The sequence below is a fragment of the Mus musculus genome, chromosome 9, assembly GCF_000001635.26.
Source record: "Mus musculus strain C57BL/6J chromosome 9, GRCm38.p6 C57BL/6J".
In the NCBI taxonomy this organism is placed as follows: domain Eukaryota; kingdom Metazoa; phylum Chordata; class Mammalia; order Rodentia; family Muridae; genus Mus; species Mus musculus.
Window position 1 is genome coordinate 41006369 of NC_000075.6, and position 18183 is coordinate 41024551.

The window sequence follows — 18183 nt, forward strand, 5'->3', positions numbered from 1 at the left end:
ACATTAGATGGAACATGGGAAGTCTAGTGGAAGAGTTGGGGAAGGACTGAGGGACACGTGGGGATAAGAACTCCATAGGAAGACCAACAGAGTCAACTAACTTAGGCCCCTGAGGGCTCCCAGAGAGTGAACTACCAACCAAAGAGCATACATGGGCTGGACCTAGCGCCCCCCGCCCTCATGTTGCAGATGTGTAGCTTGGTCTTCTTGAGGGTTCCTCAACAACTAGAGTGGGCAGGAGGCAGGTGCTGTCTCTGGCTCTGTTGTCTGTCTGTGGATCCTGTTTCCCTAGGTTTCCCACCTTGTCTGTTCTCAGTGGAGAGGATGTGCCCAGTCCTGCAGTGACTTGGTGTGCCAGGGTGGGTTGGTACCCAGCGGGTGTCTCCCTCTTCTCAGAAGAGAGGGAAAGGGGACAATGGGGAGAGGGGCTGTGTGAGAGGTGACTGGGAGCTGGGATAGGGCTGTAAAGTGAATACATGAATTTATTAATGGAAAAAAGTGTACTGTCCCTGAAGGAAATACTGCAAAGTGAGCTGCTGTATGACATGTCCTTGTGGTCTGCAAGTCCTTCCTAATCACTCATAAACTGTGCTTCAGCCTGCAGCCCACAAGTGTCCCCAAGGGGGAAAATTACAGACTATGACCATTCAGTGAGTGGAGAGAAATGATGAGGCAGGGTGATCATGGCCAAGGGGGGGCCTTCAACTATTCTGCAGTGAAGTGTGGGTGTGTGGGTGTGTGTGTGCATGTTCATGCATGCGTGCGCACACGAATGGGCCTTGTAGGTGGGAGGCCTCAAAAGCAAAAAACAGTTTCCTCCCATACTTTTCTAAGTTCTTAGCTGGAACCAAATAACAAAGGAGAGAGTGGGAAGAGAAGTAGTTTGTCTTTGTGTGTATTTCATATGGACATGTGCAAGGGAGGCACCAGCGAGCAAGCAAGCTTCAGTTTACAATTCTAAGACTGCCTTTCAGCATTGAGCCACGGAGTTTTACTGAGGTCGCAATATACTAAAAAGGATGGCTAGTCTCACCCAACAACTGTAAGGGATGTGTGGGGAAGGAACATCTTAGGGAGTCCCTCAGGGGCCCTCTGGAGGCTGGGAAGGGCCTGAATGTCCAGTAACTGCATCCTCAGAGGCCTGGGAAGGGGGTATCTTAATACACAGATGCCTGCTTTTTAGTAATGGGGTGGGCAGAGACTACTTATTTGCTTGTTGATTGTTTCTATCTGCTTCTTCTTAGGTGCCTACAGTGCTCAAAAGCATCCTTATCCAAAGAGTCATGTTTGGATGGGACATATTCTGGAAAAGGCCACAGTTCTCTACAAGGACCACAGAAGGTCAAGGAGAGAGTGTCCACCAACTTGTCACCATGGTTTCCATTCCATGAGGTCTTTGTGTTTCATTACATTACTCCCAGGGACTAACATTGGATGGGAAGATGAAGAGGGCCAGACCATAGAGAAACAAAAAGCAACCTCTCTCTCCACTGCCTGTCATTCCCGTTGTGGGAGGTGAAAAGGTCAGAGAGAACTATTAAATAGGCCACAGATGGACATTGTAGGGTCAGGGCAAAAGGGGATTTCCCCATGAACCAACACTATGGGATTTTTTTTAAGTAGTTCTAAGAGGGCCTGCACTTCTTTTGTTGACCTTTCATGCTCTTGTGAAGAACTCTGGCCTTTCCTAACCACACACAGTGGTGGGATTGCCTGTTTCCCAGCAGTCACTGCTAGTAATTCACACTTGGAGTAGGAGTCTTCAAGAACTGTTGTAAAACCTGCTGTGGGGGTTTCTAAGATTGACTGGCAGCCTTTGAAATCCCTTCTGGATCCAGACTATGTTTCTCAGGAGCAGCAGAGAGCATGAATAACAGTAGACATGAGAGGGATGGAGCCTGCCTCATCACCTGCACTTGGTCAAGCACTTTCCCTACTGAGACATCTCATTGGCCTCCTTAGTTTCTTTCGTAAAATAACACCATAGTACCTGGTCTGTTTACCTTGCAAACTTATCACCAAGATCAAATGAAGACAATTTTAATTATGGGTTGTTCAAGCAACTTTCTAAATAAAATTCACGTGAGGTCAGCCACCACTTGTGGTACATGACTGTACCATCAGTCTGGAAGAAGAAACGAGGGGATATTAGTATGTTTGAGGGCAGACTAGGCTGCCTGGTGAGAGCCTACCTTGAACAAATGACCCGACCTCAATCACGATTACAACAAGATCCCCACAGAAGCTAGTTAACACAGCAACTCTACTCATCCTCTTTTTACGAAACCCCACTCACAGGGAAAAAAAGAGAGAAGGTATCTTTAAGAATGAGGCTTCCATTCCTCACCCTTCACATTTCCAGGCAGGTGGAACCATCCATGAGGAGTTTTATCTTGGCCTTTAAAAAGCTGTGATTAGTAGGGCAGTGGTGGTACATGCCTTTAATCCCAGCACATGGGAGGCAGAGGCAGGCAGATAGATCTCTGTAAGTTCCAAGGCCAGCTTGGTCTACAGAGTGAGTTCCAAGACAGCCCGCTAAAATAAGTTTCGTCTTAAAAAAATTAAAAAAAAAAGAAAAGCAGTTATCTATGTATTCGTATGGTACATTTTGATATTATTAGTGTATTTTATATCCCTTTCCCCATTTGATTATTTTTAAAATTTTTTTCCTTTTTAATTTTTTGGTGGTGATGGTAGAGGGGACAGATTTTCTCTGTGTCACCTTGGAAGTCCTGGAACTCACTCTGTAGACCAGGCTGGCCTTGAACATTTAGAGATCTGCCCGCCTCTGCCTTCCAAGTGTTAGGATTAAAGGCGTGAGCCACCACCTCCTGGCTTCCAATTTGGTTGTTTAAAATGTGCTGGCAAAAGAAAAGAAGGAAAAAATTTAAAAAGAATAAGACATAAGGGAGGAAAAAGGACCATTCCTGTGCTCATTCTCAGGTGAGGTGAGTTGAAGGTGTGCAGCAACCAGCCTGAGCCAGTGCCATACCCAGCTTTGGTCCCTGGAAGCATCATCCTTACTACAGCCTGGCCTTTCCCCTGCCGACTCATTGACCTGGACAGCCCAAAGAACACAAGGACAACCAAAAGCTGACCAAGCCAGGACATATTTTCCTAGCCAGAAGCAAGTCATCTGGGGTCCACATGTGTATTTCTTGAAAATGCAATATTCTTTTTCTTCGAGAGGAAGATGTTTTCGGTGCGGGGAGGGTCCTGACACAAGAATAAAACAACGAAACCAACCCACACAAACAGGAGAAGCAGCGCATTTTGCTGAGGTCAGCTTAAGCAGATGCAAAGCACGCTGGCTGATTTTTTTTTGTTGTTGTTGTTGTTTTTCCTTTCTGGATGTGTAGCCACCTTTTGCAACAACACAAAAGGGCAAAATAAGTCTAGGGATCTTTGAAGCAGAGAACAGCTGAGAACCAGCCAGAAGGCTAAACATAACCTGGTCTTTTGTGCAGACTCCAAGCACTGGCTGTCACATTTCCTCAGGAAGCGGATCCTGCCAGGGCCATGGATGGCTGTGAGGATGGAAATCTATATTCATGTCCAGGGCACAAATTTGCTTTCATCAGCGTTTATTTAAAATCTTATTAGCTTAACACAGAGTTCAGAAATGGAGCCTGTGAGTGTAGAATGTAGCTTGGGCTCCATTTGTGCCCCCTCTTCCTTCTCCACCCCCCCCCATGCCTTTCATATTCTTGCTTGATAGATGATGCCTGACACACCAAACCTTCTTGAAATGGTCATTGGTGGGGAATGATGATACCAATGGGGTTCAGAACTGCCCCCCTCAAATATGTCACTTTGGTATAACTGAGGATTATAAAACAAAGGAGTTTGCAAGTGACAGCGGGAAGGTCACTTCTAATACCTGCCCTGTTCTTTCCTAAGCAGAGGAGAACCCTCTCATAGGAGATGCTATTCCAACAACTGGGAAAAGGAGGCCTTCGTGTCTCTGATGATAAAGAGACACTGTGGAGAAACCGAGCAGGTGATACGAGTGCCAGGCAGATCCTTACACAAAAATCATATTCGTTGCTCTACCATATTTCTTTACAACCACCCACTTGCCCTCAAATTTAGCATTATTCACTTGCCCTCAAATTTAGCATTAAAACATTTAGGCTTTAGCCCTGTGTGGTGGTGTGTGCCTACAATCCCAGCTTTGGGGCACGGAGACAGGGGATCAGGGATTTACAGCCAGTTTCAGTGGTTTAACTAGTTCAAGGCTAGCTATGTGAGTCTCTGTCTCAAATACCAATAAGCAATTATATACATGTATGTGTTTAGGTCTCATTGTGTACTGAGGATTGTAAGGCGATTTCTTTGTGAAGTTTTCCATGCTGTACAACTTTTAAACTTGTCTACTTTTCTCTTGTTAATTTGTATTTGTCCCAGGAGCCTTAGCTCTGAACCTAGAATCCATTGACTGAAAGGTATAGGGTGGCCCACGGTTTGCCTAGGTTGAACCGAAGGCATTGAAGAGTGCACTTTGCCCAGGACTACTGGGCTCTCACTTCTTAATCGGGATGCCTCACCAGAAATACCCAAGATGCACAGGGCTGCAAGCATTTCCTCGCCTTTCCATCAGCAGCTAGCATCCCTCTGACTCTCTGTTGGAAGAGTCATACCCTTAATGGACACCCACGCAGTCACATTGATCACTTTACAGTACCATGCGAAGACACAACAGGAAGAGACCACACTCAGGACTTAAATCTGTAGTTGTGCTGGGGCAACTGAGGGCACAGTTTCTTTTTATTAAGTCATCTCTGAACCATATCATGTCAGTGGATATGAACTGATCACAAAGCTGCCATAGCTCTATTCGGAAGATCAGCTTCCCGGCCATGGAAGCACGAACAGCATGGGGAGTGTACAAGGAACTTGGCAGACCAACTAGGTGTGGTTTTCTAGTCTTATAATTACAAACTTTTTTTCCCCCAAATAAATACACCCAAATCATATAGCAAAAAAGAGACACAAAAGTCTCACGCGTGAGAAAGAGACTAACATGCCTTCCTAACACAGCTGGTTCAGTGTGGTGTACGCAGGAGTCAAAGGCTCTGGGATGTTGTTTTTATCTTAGTGGCAACCAAAGAACCAGTATACATTGTTTCCGTTTAAAACATGTATCACATACAGGGTTCCATGAATAGTTGAACAGCTGCAAAATTTCTGTGCAAGGAACAGTGGCTAGGGAGCAGCAGGCAAATATCTGTGAGGACTGACTGTATATTGTCTGACTACTAATGACTCTAAATCTTTAACCTACACACAGCAAACCTAATACTATATGTATGTAACAGCCCAGCTATTTCTTCTGCATCGAGAGGCAGTGCCTACAGTCACCCTCCCAGCAACCAGTGATGAAGAGTTATAAAAGCCAATCCAATTCTAGACGTGTTTAACGATGAAAAGCACCACACAGCCCCACCCCCATCACCTTTGTAACATGAACAGCTCCTAAGTAGACATTAAGTCAGGTTGTCCCTTGCCCGCCGACAGCACAGGCTCATCAGACTAGACCCCCCTTTTTCTCCTCCTCACGTGCATGTGCCGGATTAGACAATTTAAATGCAAATCTCCAGGAGTCTCATTATCCAACTTTGTGCAGATTTGGTACAGTTGACTGTGCCGATGCCTGTGAAACTTAGTGGGAGGCTCATCTGTATTCTAACACACACATATACTGAGAGTAGATTCAAAAGAGCAATTCACCACTGCTTTGAAATGAAACCCAGCGCCTAGGTAACAGGGGAATTCTGTTCTTGGAGCACAGAAACGAAGTTTTCTACAAAGGCAGTGAGCTAGGACCTTCTCTTCCTGTTGCCACTGTGTTCCCCATGACATCAGATAACTGAAGTAAGAGTGCATTTTCACAGGGAAACATGTAGAGTGGAAAGGAGATGTCCAGGCCAGTGCTACACACAGCAGGATCCCACCTACACGGACTCCAAACAGAACTGGCGAGGAAGCAATCATCAGCGATTTACCAAGCCCACAGGGCTCCAGAAGGCATACTTCTTCTATTTTTATTTTTATTTCTTTATTTGCAAAATCATCTTTCAAATATAAGGTTACTTTAAAACAACTCTTTGGTTAAAGTATAATTAAAATAAAAAGCCTCCCAAGCCTTTCATCACACGGTAAAAAAAAAAAACCCTCTTTCAGCCATCAGATGGCCACGTAATGAGCCATTCAGGCTGCATGAATCTCAATGCAAAGGGAAAGAGACACTGTCATCTGAATGTTACTGGGACCCCAGGGTGAACCAAAGGGCCCCTCACAGCCAAGCAGCAGTGAGAAGAGCCTGGGAAAAGGGCAGCCTCAGTGTGTGTATTAACACGCACCAATTGTTCCAGTCAGACACCCAGAAATCACAGGGACAAAGTCCTACCTGGGAGTAATACTAAAGCATTTTCACACTTGGTGAAGTAGGACACTGTTTGGACTTGTAATCGCGTATTAAACCCTTCCACTAATTTCATCTCCCCTGAAATATTTCAGATGGCTTTCCAATGCTTTCCAAAAAGAAAAAAGGAAAAAAAAAAAAAAAGGGTGTTGGGGGAGTCACGTGATGAAAAAATTATTATTTTTTTCCTGCTCTGTCCCTAACCCATCTGAGCTAGCATGAGCTGCAGATTGAAAAGAGCTAGCCTCAACTCAGGGTCTACTGCCAGCAGAGCTAGCCTCAACTCAGGGTCTACTGCCAGCAGAGACATTCTGTATGCATATGAAGTCTGACTATCCAGATATCTCTCTACACACAGATTCAGTGTGACTCCCAAGACTGCTCAACTGGACCCAACCTTTAATTCTTTTTATAGACCAGTGTCCAACAAGATGTTAACTGGATTCAGATCACGCAGCCATTTCGATAAGCAATTTGGAGAATTAAACTTTTCTGTTATCCACTTAAGTTCTTCAGAAAGTTACTTCAGATTGTGCCCTCCCTGGCTCTGTAGACAGTTGCCCAGGACGCTGTCTATATTGGATTAAGGACAATGGAATACAGCCCAATCAAAGTGATGCATTTACCTGAACACCTAAGACTAAGACATACATGCACATACAGGCACATACAATGTGATGCTTCAACGACACATTTGTTTTACATCCGTGTTCCTTCTCAGTGGCCAGGGTTTCAATTTGCACACACACGCTACACAACGAACTATCTCGAACTGGGCTACTGTCTGTGGCCCTGATGGCTATCGGGATACACAATTAAATCGACATGGATATGGGATGTTTTGGTTTGATTGTCATTTATTCTTCTTTTAAATACACACACTCTCTCTAAGTACAGGAAGTAGGTGCAGTGAGAGCCCACAGATAGGCTCTGACTCTCCAGCTTCCTTCAAGTGGTCCTCCCTCCCGTCTGTTCTAAATTACCATAGAAAAGCAAAGAGGGCAGCAAAAGAAGCAGTGCAGTTGTGACTGTCACCATTCACGTTAGTCCCTGGGCTTCCTGGACAACCTAAAATGGGCTAACCTATGGACATTCTGCTACAGTGGACATGGCCTGTATGTGACCAACAACACGACCCTCGGTATAGTTTCTAAAAATATCTGTATTGCACTGGAGGTTTTTTTTTTTCTTTTTGTGTTTTTGTTTTCTGTTTTTGTTTTTTGCTGATCCAAATAGTGAATCCAACATAACATCCTTTCAAATGTCAATCTCCTTAACTGCTTAACACAGTCTAGAGTCTGGGTGGAAAGACACGTCCTGATTCAGGCAGGCTTGGGGACTTCACAGTTCATCCGGCCATCACAGGGGTAATTTCAACTTGGTTAAAATTCTGCAAGTAGCTCCACCTCCCATTCAACACACATCACTCGTTCTCTTGATCCCTCCTGAGTATCTCAACGTGCAAAGGGCTGTTCTCCCCATTTCACAGATAGAAGCATGAAGGGCCAGATTGCTCTGGAGATCAAGTGGTGTGGTACCAGGGTGAATGTCGGGAGACCTCAAGTGGGTGCCTCACAGCGGCAGTGAATGGAGTCTGCTGAGGGTAGAATCTGCTGTCTGACACAGGACTATTCTTACGGTCCCTAACAACCATCAAAGCACTCCTCAGTGTGGCTTTCCCTAACTTGCAAATGGAGTACAAAAAGACTATCCTCTCCCCAGTTGGATTCCAGACACAGTCCTTCCTCTTGCATGCCTCTCCGGGAGGGAGCAGCTCTCTGGGAGAAGAATGAGGCTCTTTAGCCATGCATAGCCTGAAGGAGGATGGTAGTTTCTGCTGCATCAGGTGCTCAGCCTAGGAAGACACTTCTCCAAAGCCTTGGTAGCTAGGCAAGTCCAGAGAGATGGATTGTTTTTTTTTTTTTTTTAATTTCCCCTCTGAATCACGACTTTCTCTCACAATCTCACCGTCCCCTAAGCATGAAAAGAAATATGCTAAATGATTCTGAGCTGTCTGCTTTGAATGCAGCGTGGGCTTTCCCACTGCTACAGGGCATCCTGAGGACTCATCTGCAAAAGGCCAGTTCTTCCCAGCTCTCAGGCAGCTTATTCTTGCAGGAGGGTCTCTCTCCAGTTGAAGCCCCCAGTGGGGCCATGGGTAAGGGGAAGGATGGGCGGGTCTGTCAGTTGCCATATTCCAGTTTCTCCCAATTCTTCGCAGGAACAGAAGCCTAGGTATGGGATCTGAAAGTAAACGCATCAGAGGAGGGAAAACAGAAGACCTCGAGTTAATGCCTTAACTTCTGTACTGACACAGGTACTCAGGTGTTTCCAGGACATGCAGGCAGAAATATAAAACCTTCCAAAACGTAACAAACAACCCCAAACAGATAGAACCTGTCAGGCTAAGCATTCAAATTGATGAGCAGGATTTGGCCAACAGTGAGCACCCCTACCCCATGATTAGAGATTGCTGGCTAATAGCATGGGAGAAGAGGATTGAAGTATGCATGGTACTGCCTTAACCACGGAGAGCCAGCCTAGATTCCTCATGGATGCCTAAAATTTGGATAATATCAAACCCTGTATATGGTTTTTCCCTATATTTACACACCAATGACAATGTTTAATTTATAAACTAGACACAGTAAGACCAACACCAATAATAAATAAAATAGAACCTTTTCTTTTTAACAATATACTATAACAGAAGTTATGTGAACATACCCACTTCCTGCCCTGCTAATATCTTACTGTATAATACTGTATCTTCAGAGCACAGCTGACCTCAGGGTTAGGGTCAGACTAGAGGAAGGCAGCTGTACCACCAGTTAACCTCCAATTGCATATATCGAGTTTAAAAAGCAGACCAATGACTCCTCACATTAAATTTGTGCGCAATGGGAAGGAATATCCAAGGTTTTTGAGGTAGGGTCTCACGTAATCCAGTCTGGCCTTGAACTCATTATGTAGCTAAGGATGGCCCTGAAATCTTGATCATTCAGCTTCTATTTCTCAAGGCATGTGCCACCACACCTAGCTGATTATTCAGTCAAAAAAAAAAATCTTGTTTTATCTTTTGGTGGGGGCACAGCACATATCTGTGACATTCAGAGAAGAAACCATGGGCTGTCATGGCAAGTCAGAGCTTATTTCTTCTGTGTTCTCTGTCCAGAGCCACAGTCATAAACAAGACAACCAACCGCTCTCTCCACCCCCGCCCCCCCACCCCCCCCACCCCCCCAGGTTACAGCCTAATGGGATGGACACTTGCCTAAGTGAACCTCTTTTAAAAATAAGAACACTGTGATTATTGAATTTGTACTAGAATTTCTGTTTGAAGGGAAAGAAGACAGCTGCCTCACCTGAAGAGGTGTGTGTGAGATGTGGCTGATGGAAAATACAGGCAAAAAGAAGACTCCAGATAGGCCAGCTTCCTAGGGCTTCGGTCTTGCCTTGGTCCTGACTTTATCTTTCAGCCTGTTTGTTCTCACTTGCTGCTTCCCTGGTCTGCCTACTGGGCCCTCTCTTCAGGCTAAGATCTCAGCTGTAATCCTGCTTGCCTGTGTTGTTCCCTCATCCCTTACAGTTTTCAGCTTCCTCCATAAAAAACCTTCTTTTTATACAGTTCTAATCAAATACCCTACGAAGCTCCACTGAACACATCTTGGCTGAGTTGATCAGTAACCGAGTCTTCTCGGCTCAGCAGAAAATTCTGCTTCAAGGAAATGAGCTTTTAGCCAATTGCCCAACAGTTATAAAAACACAAAGCACCACTGGCCCAATAAATGCAAGACAGAAATACCTTCCGGACCATTTGTACGAAGTCCTTTGAGTTCTGCGGGGATAGACCTTGGAGCTGACAGGTACACGCTTCGAGGGAAGATGCGTGGGCCACAATCAGAATGTTATTTCCTGGGAAATGAGAAAGGTTCACTGCAGTGGCTGTCTCACTCTACATCGCATATGCATATGTTGAAATCACACTGTATGAATATGTACAATTGCTATGTATTAATTAACAGATCTAAGGAAGTCGAGGGATGGAGTCCAGTGGATGGGCATTTCCAGCATGCAGAATGCTCTGGGTTTGGTCCTGGACACTGCAACAAAATAGGTCAATGTAGGGCAGGAGAATCTACTAAAACACATGTCGTTTGAAAATGTTCTAATACTATCTAATACACTGTATGATAATTTAAAAAGAACTACAAATTATTTTTAAAAAGATAAAGTAGAGATAATCACCCTACTGGTGTAAGGAGGTCTCAGGTCCCTTCACCCAGCCTCCTCCATGATTTGATGTTTCATGATGTGGTTTACCATCAAAACCATGAACATGGACACGGGTACCAGTCATAATTCTGATCTCACCAGGCTCATCAGCACGGCGGCTTTGTGTGTGAGCATACAGTTTATGGTGATGTCCTCACCATATCTCTGCGTAACCATTACCATAATCAAGACACAAGCCGACCGTGGTGGCAGACCCCCTGAGCCAGCCCCTCTGGAACAGTTTTAAATGTCACCACTGCAGAATTGTGAGCACTGGAGACCCTATAGCTGAGAGCACGCTTCATGGATCTTCAAAGTAGCATATCAGTAATAATTGTAATGAGGGAATCCTCCTTCCTCGGTTGCCCATGGCTACCCACCATTAGCATCTTTGTGGATCCAGCTGCATTCTTTGCTTCCAGAGTATAAATATATTAACCTAAGAGTCATGGTGGACAGTTGGTCCTACATGCCATTAACTATTTGAGATCAGACTCTAGAAGATGCAAATAGACTTGAGCCTCACCCGTCCCTGCTCTTGGCTGGTGATAGTAGGGCCCTTGTACGCATACATTCCTATGGGTGAGTTTGTGTGTAGGTGTTCCCATCTCGGATCATTGTAGGTAAACCAGGATGGAATTATTCTATGGAACTTCTGGGAATTACAGCTGGGTATCCCCTCCATAAGGTACAAGATGACTAGATACAATACTGATCCCAAGTTACTTAATGTGGTAATGGCATCATCTACTGGGTTCCTGTATGATAACTTCCATGTTAGATCCTCAAAGATTATCACAAACTGAACTCCAAGAGAGCCTGGACATTTGTCTTCTATTACAGTTGACAAAGCAAATTCAGACATCTCAACCGGTTCATCAAGCATGAAGGAGAGCTGTTCCCATACCTAAATATGTTTAAATGGACAGTCCCAAACAATGCCACCTACCTTTACTTTTGCATTCACTTATTATCTCTTTCGTCACCTGGAAACTCCTATTGATGTAGGTGTCATAGGATTCCGAAATCGCCAATTTGCTGACTGGAATGTGAGGTCTACAGTGCAAAGGCAAACAGAACAAGGAAACATTTTGACACTTCCACCCAGAGATAAAGTGAATGACATCATTCTAAATATGTCAAGGCCTCTCAGAGGAGCCCCTATTTCTGCTTATCCATTTCTCTGGAAAGGAAGGAGGCCCAAGGAAGAGACTTTCCATTATATGGATGTGAGGTTGAAAGATTATGGTACCACTGTGACTCGATAGAAAAACGAAGGATCCAGTGAGTGAATGCCTTATCCACAGGGACACACCTGAGCAGACTGACTACTTATTCTTGACATTAATAGTCATCAAGAGTCCTAATCACATGGCTAACAGGAAGCAAGGGGGAGACTGATTGACTCCGTTTGTATAGATCACCTGGGATGTCCAAGGTTCTCTCTTAGGCAGCCTAAGTCACAGTGAGCTGCAAGGAGAGCTTTGAAAAACAGTTGTGCTGCCCATCTATTTGTGAGTTTATGAAACCTCCATTGGCCACTCCCTTCTCTTTGTGTCTTATTTTAAACCATGCATCCAGCACTAGGAAAAGCCTGAGGGACATAATGATGAATTAATATCTCCACTTGAGAAGCTCTCTGTGTGAACCAGATCGGGGAGGCTATAGATGGAAACCATAGCTGTGATACCATCTACAGGGACTTTTAAGAGAGGGATCAAAGCACTCACCATGTTGACCAGCCCCTTGGGGCCCATCTTGTTCTGTTTACACTCGCCTTTTATTTTATAGATGTTTTGATCTAGGAGATGTTTGTCTTATCTTACATCCTATGCCTTTTCTATTTCCCATGCCTTTAATTGTTGAATGTGTGGAACCTGGTCCAGGCATTGCTAAGTTCTCTAATCTCACATGACATCTTGATTATAATTTGTAAATTATATACTGTTAAAATTAGTGCTAAAAATATTTACTGAGGGGCTTCCACGTGTGGGGGTATATGCAAGTGCAATGCCTGCATTCTTCTAGGATAATCTTTTCACAACATTTCCAAAAATTTTAAGCCTCTAAGTGACAGAGCAGGTCCCAAGGTGACAGCCAATTTGTTTGAGTCTTTAGTAACTCTTGGAGCTGAGGTCTGAATCTGAGTCTTGGATGTGCCCAGTGATCTGAACCTCTTACTTAAACAGGGCAGCTTCTGCTTTTCTTCAAGATCACTCATCTTAGTTGGGTATGCCAACACAAACCTGAAATTTCAGCTTTCACAGGGCTGAGGCAGGAGAATTGCCAGTGGAAGTTGAAGGCCAGCCTGTGTTACAAAGCAAAATACTCTCTCAAATACACAGGTCAGTCATTCAACCAAGCAAACAAGCAAACAAACAAACAACCCAAAATCAACCAACCAATCAAACAACCAAATAAACAAATGAATAACACACCAACCAAACAACCAACCAATCAACCAACTAACCAACCAACCAACCAATCAACCAACTAACCAACCAACCAACCAACCAACCAACCAACCAACCAACCAACTAACCAACCAACCAACCAATCAACCAACTAACCAACCAACCAACCAACCAACCAACCAACCAACCAACCAACCCAAAATCAACCAACCAATCAACCAACCAAATAAACAAATGAATAACAAACCAACCAACCAACCTAAAACCAACCAACCAACCTAAAACCAACCAACCAACCAACCAATCACCCAACCAACCAACCAACCATCCTAGAAGACCGCCCATTCCGTTCTCTATTTTACTATCAGGAAGCTTAATACTGTTGTGTTTGGAGGAAACCTCATTTTTCTAACCATTCAGCAGGCACATTTCTCCCCAGAGAAAGTTTCCTGATTCTCACTACCTGACTGAAGGAAAGGTAGAGGCAGGGGTCACCACCACTTGGGGATGAACATCTTTGTTCTGGAATGAACTCTTCTTCCTGGCCTCCTCTTTCCACCCCACCTCTTATGTGACTCCACTGCCATCCATGTTATCCTGTCTCCCAGGAGCTCTCCCTTCTCCTCATTCTGTAGCAAAAAGCCACATTGTATGGTCAGGGAGTCACTTTATGGCTGAGACCACATTGTCTTATTTGAGATTCGTGTAAATGAAAAATGGGATTCTAGGACCTAGCTCCTTATCTGCTCTTGCCTTTGGCTTCTCCCAGCATCCTGAAGGCTGTCCTGATGGCTATGGGACAAAGTCTAAGTTTCTCCTATAAGCAGGACCTATCTCACTGCTAGCTATACCTATAAGGTCCTGCATTGCTGTTAGAGTCAGGTCAACTCCCAACCACGTCTCTACCTACAGTTTAAGTGCTCCTTGTCGGTTCTCCAAGCATTCTCCCATGGCTACCCTCTTCTCCAACCTATACTGGTCCAACTGTAGTTCAGGCTTTTGCCTTGAGCTTACCTCACTCACTCCCCAGATCTAAGACATCCTTCAGTCCTCTGTCTTTCCTGTCCCCCTTCTCCCACCAAGCGTCAGAGCCCTGTACCCTGCTCTGAAGTGCTTGCCAGTTGGTAGAATATTTTGTTTTTGTGTTTCTCTCTACAGTCTTGGCCCAGCTCCCTAGCCTTCTTTCTACCCACAGCCCACAGGCTGCTCTTGTTCCTGTGGATGATGGTGAGATATGAGTCACTAGCCTGGGACGGCTCCCTCACTCAGCCTCCAGCCCTTCCCTCCTGTTCTGTATGGTCCTTGTTGCAAGCAGCCAAGACTCCTTTTTATTTGCTTACTTATTTACTTACTTAATTCTATGTGTATGTGGCTGAGTGTATAGTAAGTGTACCACGTGTGTATAAAAGCATGAGGTGGTCAGAAGAGGCATCGCATCATCTGGAAATGGAGTTACAGACAATTGCGAGCAGTCATATGGGTGCTCAGAACCAAGCTGAGGTCTGCAAGAGCAGCGGATGGCCTTCTCCACTGAGCCCCAGAGTCAGGGCTATTTGAGCAGAGCACACTTGGTTTTGATGATACTGACTTTTGGGGTTGTTCTCCATGTCACCATATGAGTTTCATTTGCTCGCTCCACAGATCTACTCATTTGGTTCTGTGATGACACCGTGGTGATGTCTACTCTAAGCCTCTCATATGCTTTACCATGGGCTTTCTCAACTTTTTCACAGGATTAGAGACTTTCTAGTCCCACTCAGAACTGACAGAAAATTTTCTGTGTCAGGATCTGTGTGTTCTGTCCTGGCATCATCCTTGTGATCTAATGTCTCCATTAGACCATACTCTGTGCTAGGTTATTATTTTTTTAATGCTCCTAGGTGGACAATCTGCTCTCCTGGTAAAGAATTTTTAATGCCTGTTACACTGAATTTTAAAAGTGAAAAGGAAACCTGGAACAAGAACCATGTCTTGATCCAGGAATTCCCAGCCTTCATCCTGCCTACACAACTGATGGGTGTGGCCCACATACGCCAAAAGACTCAGCAAAGAAGCACTTGCAGAACTTTGTAGGCCATCTTGGGAAATGTTGTAGAACAGGAAACTAAAACCTGGTCATCTGAACATGACCTGGACAGGGCTGGATGGAGAGAGAGAAAAGTTACTTTACCAGTGTCAGCAGTAACAAGCCAGAAAGGTGACAGCTGTTGGTATGGGGACAGTATTCTACTGATATTTCCCCCAAGAAAAAGAAAAAGAGTAGCCAGAGATAACAGAGCAAAGTGCGACATTTATAGTGAACAGTCCAATTTAATATATGCCAGGGAGATAATGTTAAGACCCAGAGCAGCCACTGGGCTGAGTGGCTGGGTTATCTTAGTTCTTGCCCAGTGATTCTATGGATGATTCATAGTTAAGGTATTTGAAAGGAGAGGATAGCAAAGAGTACATGAAGGACTATTCCAAGCAGACTGATCACTCTGCCAAATTCTGCTCTTGCTGTGGGTTGTCCTGGTGCGGTTTGTATTTTGATGTTAATTCTGCTTCCTCAAGAGGGGCTGCTCCCAATGAGGAGTGGGTCGCATACTCAGGTGACCTCACTGAGTCTTCTCCCCATTCTGATTGGTCAAATGATGAGTAGAGCTGATGACTGGCCAGTGGAGGGGAAGGGTGGGGCAGGAGGTCTTGGAAAACAGTGGAAGGGGAGTTGGAAGGAAGACGGAGCAGAACCAATGGCCTGGAGAAGCCACAAGTAACAAGAGGTCTCATAGCTAGAGAATAAATCAATATCGTGAAAGAGCTGCGCAATCTAGACATATAGCTTATAAATATAATAACTGGGTTGTCCGTTTTTTATATGGGCTTATTGGGGTAAGCAATTACTTTAACATGCTCTAAGACAGAGGAATTTAATTTCCCTACCAGAATGGTTGTAATTACCTGGCCTTCCTCAGTGTGTGGGTGGGTTTTTGAATAGTATTATCACTGTATTATTTTTGGTTAATTCTTTACCAAGTATGCGGATTGTTTGCCTAGGAGCATTAAATCAAAAAACAAACAAACAAACAAAAGACCAAGCACAGAGTATGTCTAGTGGAATCAGAAATGGATCAGGAGGAGAATGAATCCAAGGCAGAACACATGGAAAAATAGTAATAGATATTAATAGATGTTAATTTTTACAATAATAATGTTATAGTTATTATTTCTATGCATGGTCACTAAATGTTTTACCATAGGCAAGCCACTTGGACTCTTTCATAAATAAAAATGGCTCTCTGGGCTGGGGACATAGCTCAGTAGAGTGTTTACATGTGTACACGTGCACGCACACACACACACACACACACACACACACACACACACACACACACACTCCACACATACACGCATCTTATTCACTTTTACTTTCCGGGATCATAGAAGTAATAAATGAGCATAGAAAGAAGAATTAAAAATCTAGTGGTGGCCCATGCCTGTAGTCACAGCACTTGGGAGACAGAGACAGGGGCATCATAGTTCCAGGTTAGCCTGGGCTACATAATGAGACCCCCATCTCAAAAGGATAAAAGAACAAGTGATTTGGAAAATTTAAAGTAAAAATGGAAGGTGACACACTGTCACATCCCTAATCCACTGAGCTGTTTTATGACCACTTTGTGTATGCCCCTAACATACAAAATGGATTTACTATTACATTGAAGTAGATATAATAAAGTTAGGAAATTTGAACGCAAGTGTGGGTGGGGTAAGGAGTATAACTTATGCTAATATTAAATACAAGTAAACACTGGATGTCCCCCAGTTTTGCTTTCTAAAATCGTAGCTTGGTTTCTACCACAATGAATTCCCTGTAGGCTTTGCTAGGTTTATCATCAGCTTGTTGAACATGGTCTGGTGACAGTACAGGACACGGGGCCCTAAGGAAACAAGAGTTACCTGTAGGTTGTATCAACACTCAGGTTGGCTGCAGCTAACTCTGATGGAGGTATCCATGCCGGTAATGTGCTCCCAGCAACCCACTTTGTCCATTCAAATAAGCCCGGCTCCACTCGAATCTTCAAGTGATTGTCTTGTTGTAAACCTTAGGGATGAAGTAGGATTAAGATGAGAAGAGTCCCAATGGAAAAATGAACCACAGGATAAACTGATATAAAACATAATAAGGTAGACCAGGATGTACCATGCAAGCTTTCAAAGGAGAGAAGAAACCGTAAGTCCTACCTAGCTATAGTGTCTCTGAGCCACAGTGATGATGAGCATGTCAGAACAACCCTAACAGTGTAGTGGCATCCACACTGTGGCAGCAACCAACAGCTCTCTAACTGGACTTCTTAAGACCCACTAAACAAGAGGGAGGCCATGCCGGGTACCAGAAGCCTAGCCAAGTGCTCAGGGCTAGTGAAATTATGTATCTTGGAGGAGAACCTACAACTTACCACTTTACTAAACCAACACACTCCCCACCCACATACTAAATATCCACAGATATGTGTGTCCTCACCCCTCACTCAGATACCTCTCTCTGCACCAGAGGGAGACTACTACAGAAAACCACAACTAATCAAACACAGAATTGAGGAGCCCAGCCCCAATGGATACATCTACAAACACTCCCACCCCTAAGGGTCAGGGAACACTGTGAAAGAGGGACCAGAAAGATTGGAGAAAACAGAGCATCAGGGTGTTTGCTACCAGATTGTGTCTCCTGGGAACATGGGAAGCTACACCCATGAAGTTTCTCAAACATGACCACCTAAACATGCGCTGAACAAGGATGACACCAACAGATACGAGGGAGGACGGGGCATGGAGGAGACCCATGAGGTCTCAACCCTAGACAAGGAACTGTGGGCAACTGGGGAATGCTCAGCGTGGGAGTGCAGCCTTCTCCAGGGAAATGCGTGTTGATTGGCTGTCCAACACTAAATGCTCAGTCCTGAAAACACGCAGGTAGCATTGTACCAACAGAGCAGGTTGTACTTATGTATTTAGAAATATATACTCATATGTAACAAATAATGAAGGAAGAAGTCATAAGGATGGCAGGGACAGGTGTGTGGGTGGTTT

At 44.4% G+C, this 18183-nt stretch overlaps 1 protein-coding gene across 7 annotated transcripts in view; it reads right to left on the minus strand.

Moving 5' to 3' along the window:
* Positions 1-4391: 4391 nt before the first annotated feature.
* Ubash3b (ubiquitin associated and SH3 domain containing, B) overlaps positions 4392-18183 on the minus strand; it is a 150933-nt gene continuing 137141 nt past the window's right edge. For 5 of the 7 annotated variants that reach the window (XM_006510634.4, XM_006510632.2, XM_006510636.4 and 2 more), the window contains 4 exons: positions 17053-17197; positions 11649-11755; positions 10230-10339; positions 4392-8668 (listed from right to left, as the gene is read on the minus strand). In XM_006510634.4, the coding sequence (XP_006510697.1) occupies positions 8531-8668; positions 10230-10339; positions 11649-11755; positions 17053-17197 (500 nt within the window). In that variant the 3' untranslated portion in view covers positions 4392-8530. The remainder of the gene's footprint in view (positions 8669-10229; positions 10340-11648; positions 11756-17052; positions 17198-18183) is intronic. The other 2 variants (NM_176860.6, NM_001357412.1) reach the window with 1 other exon arrangement.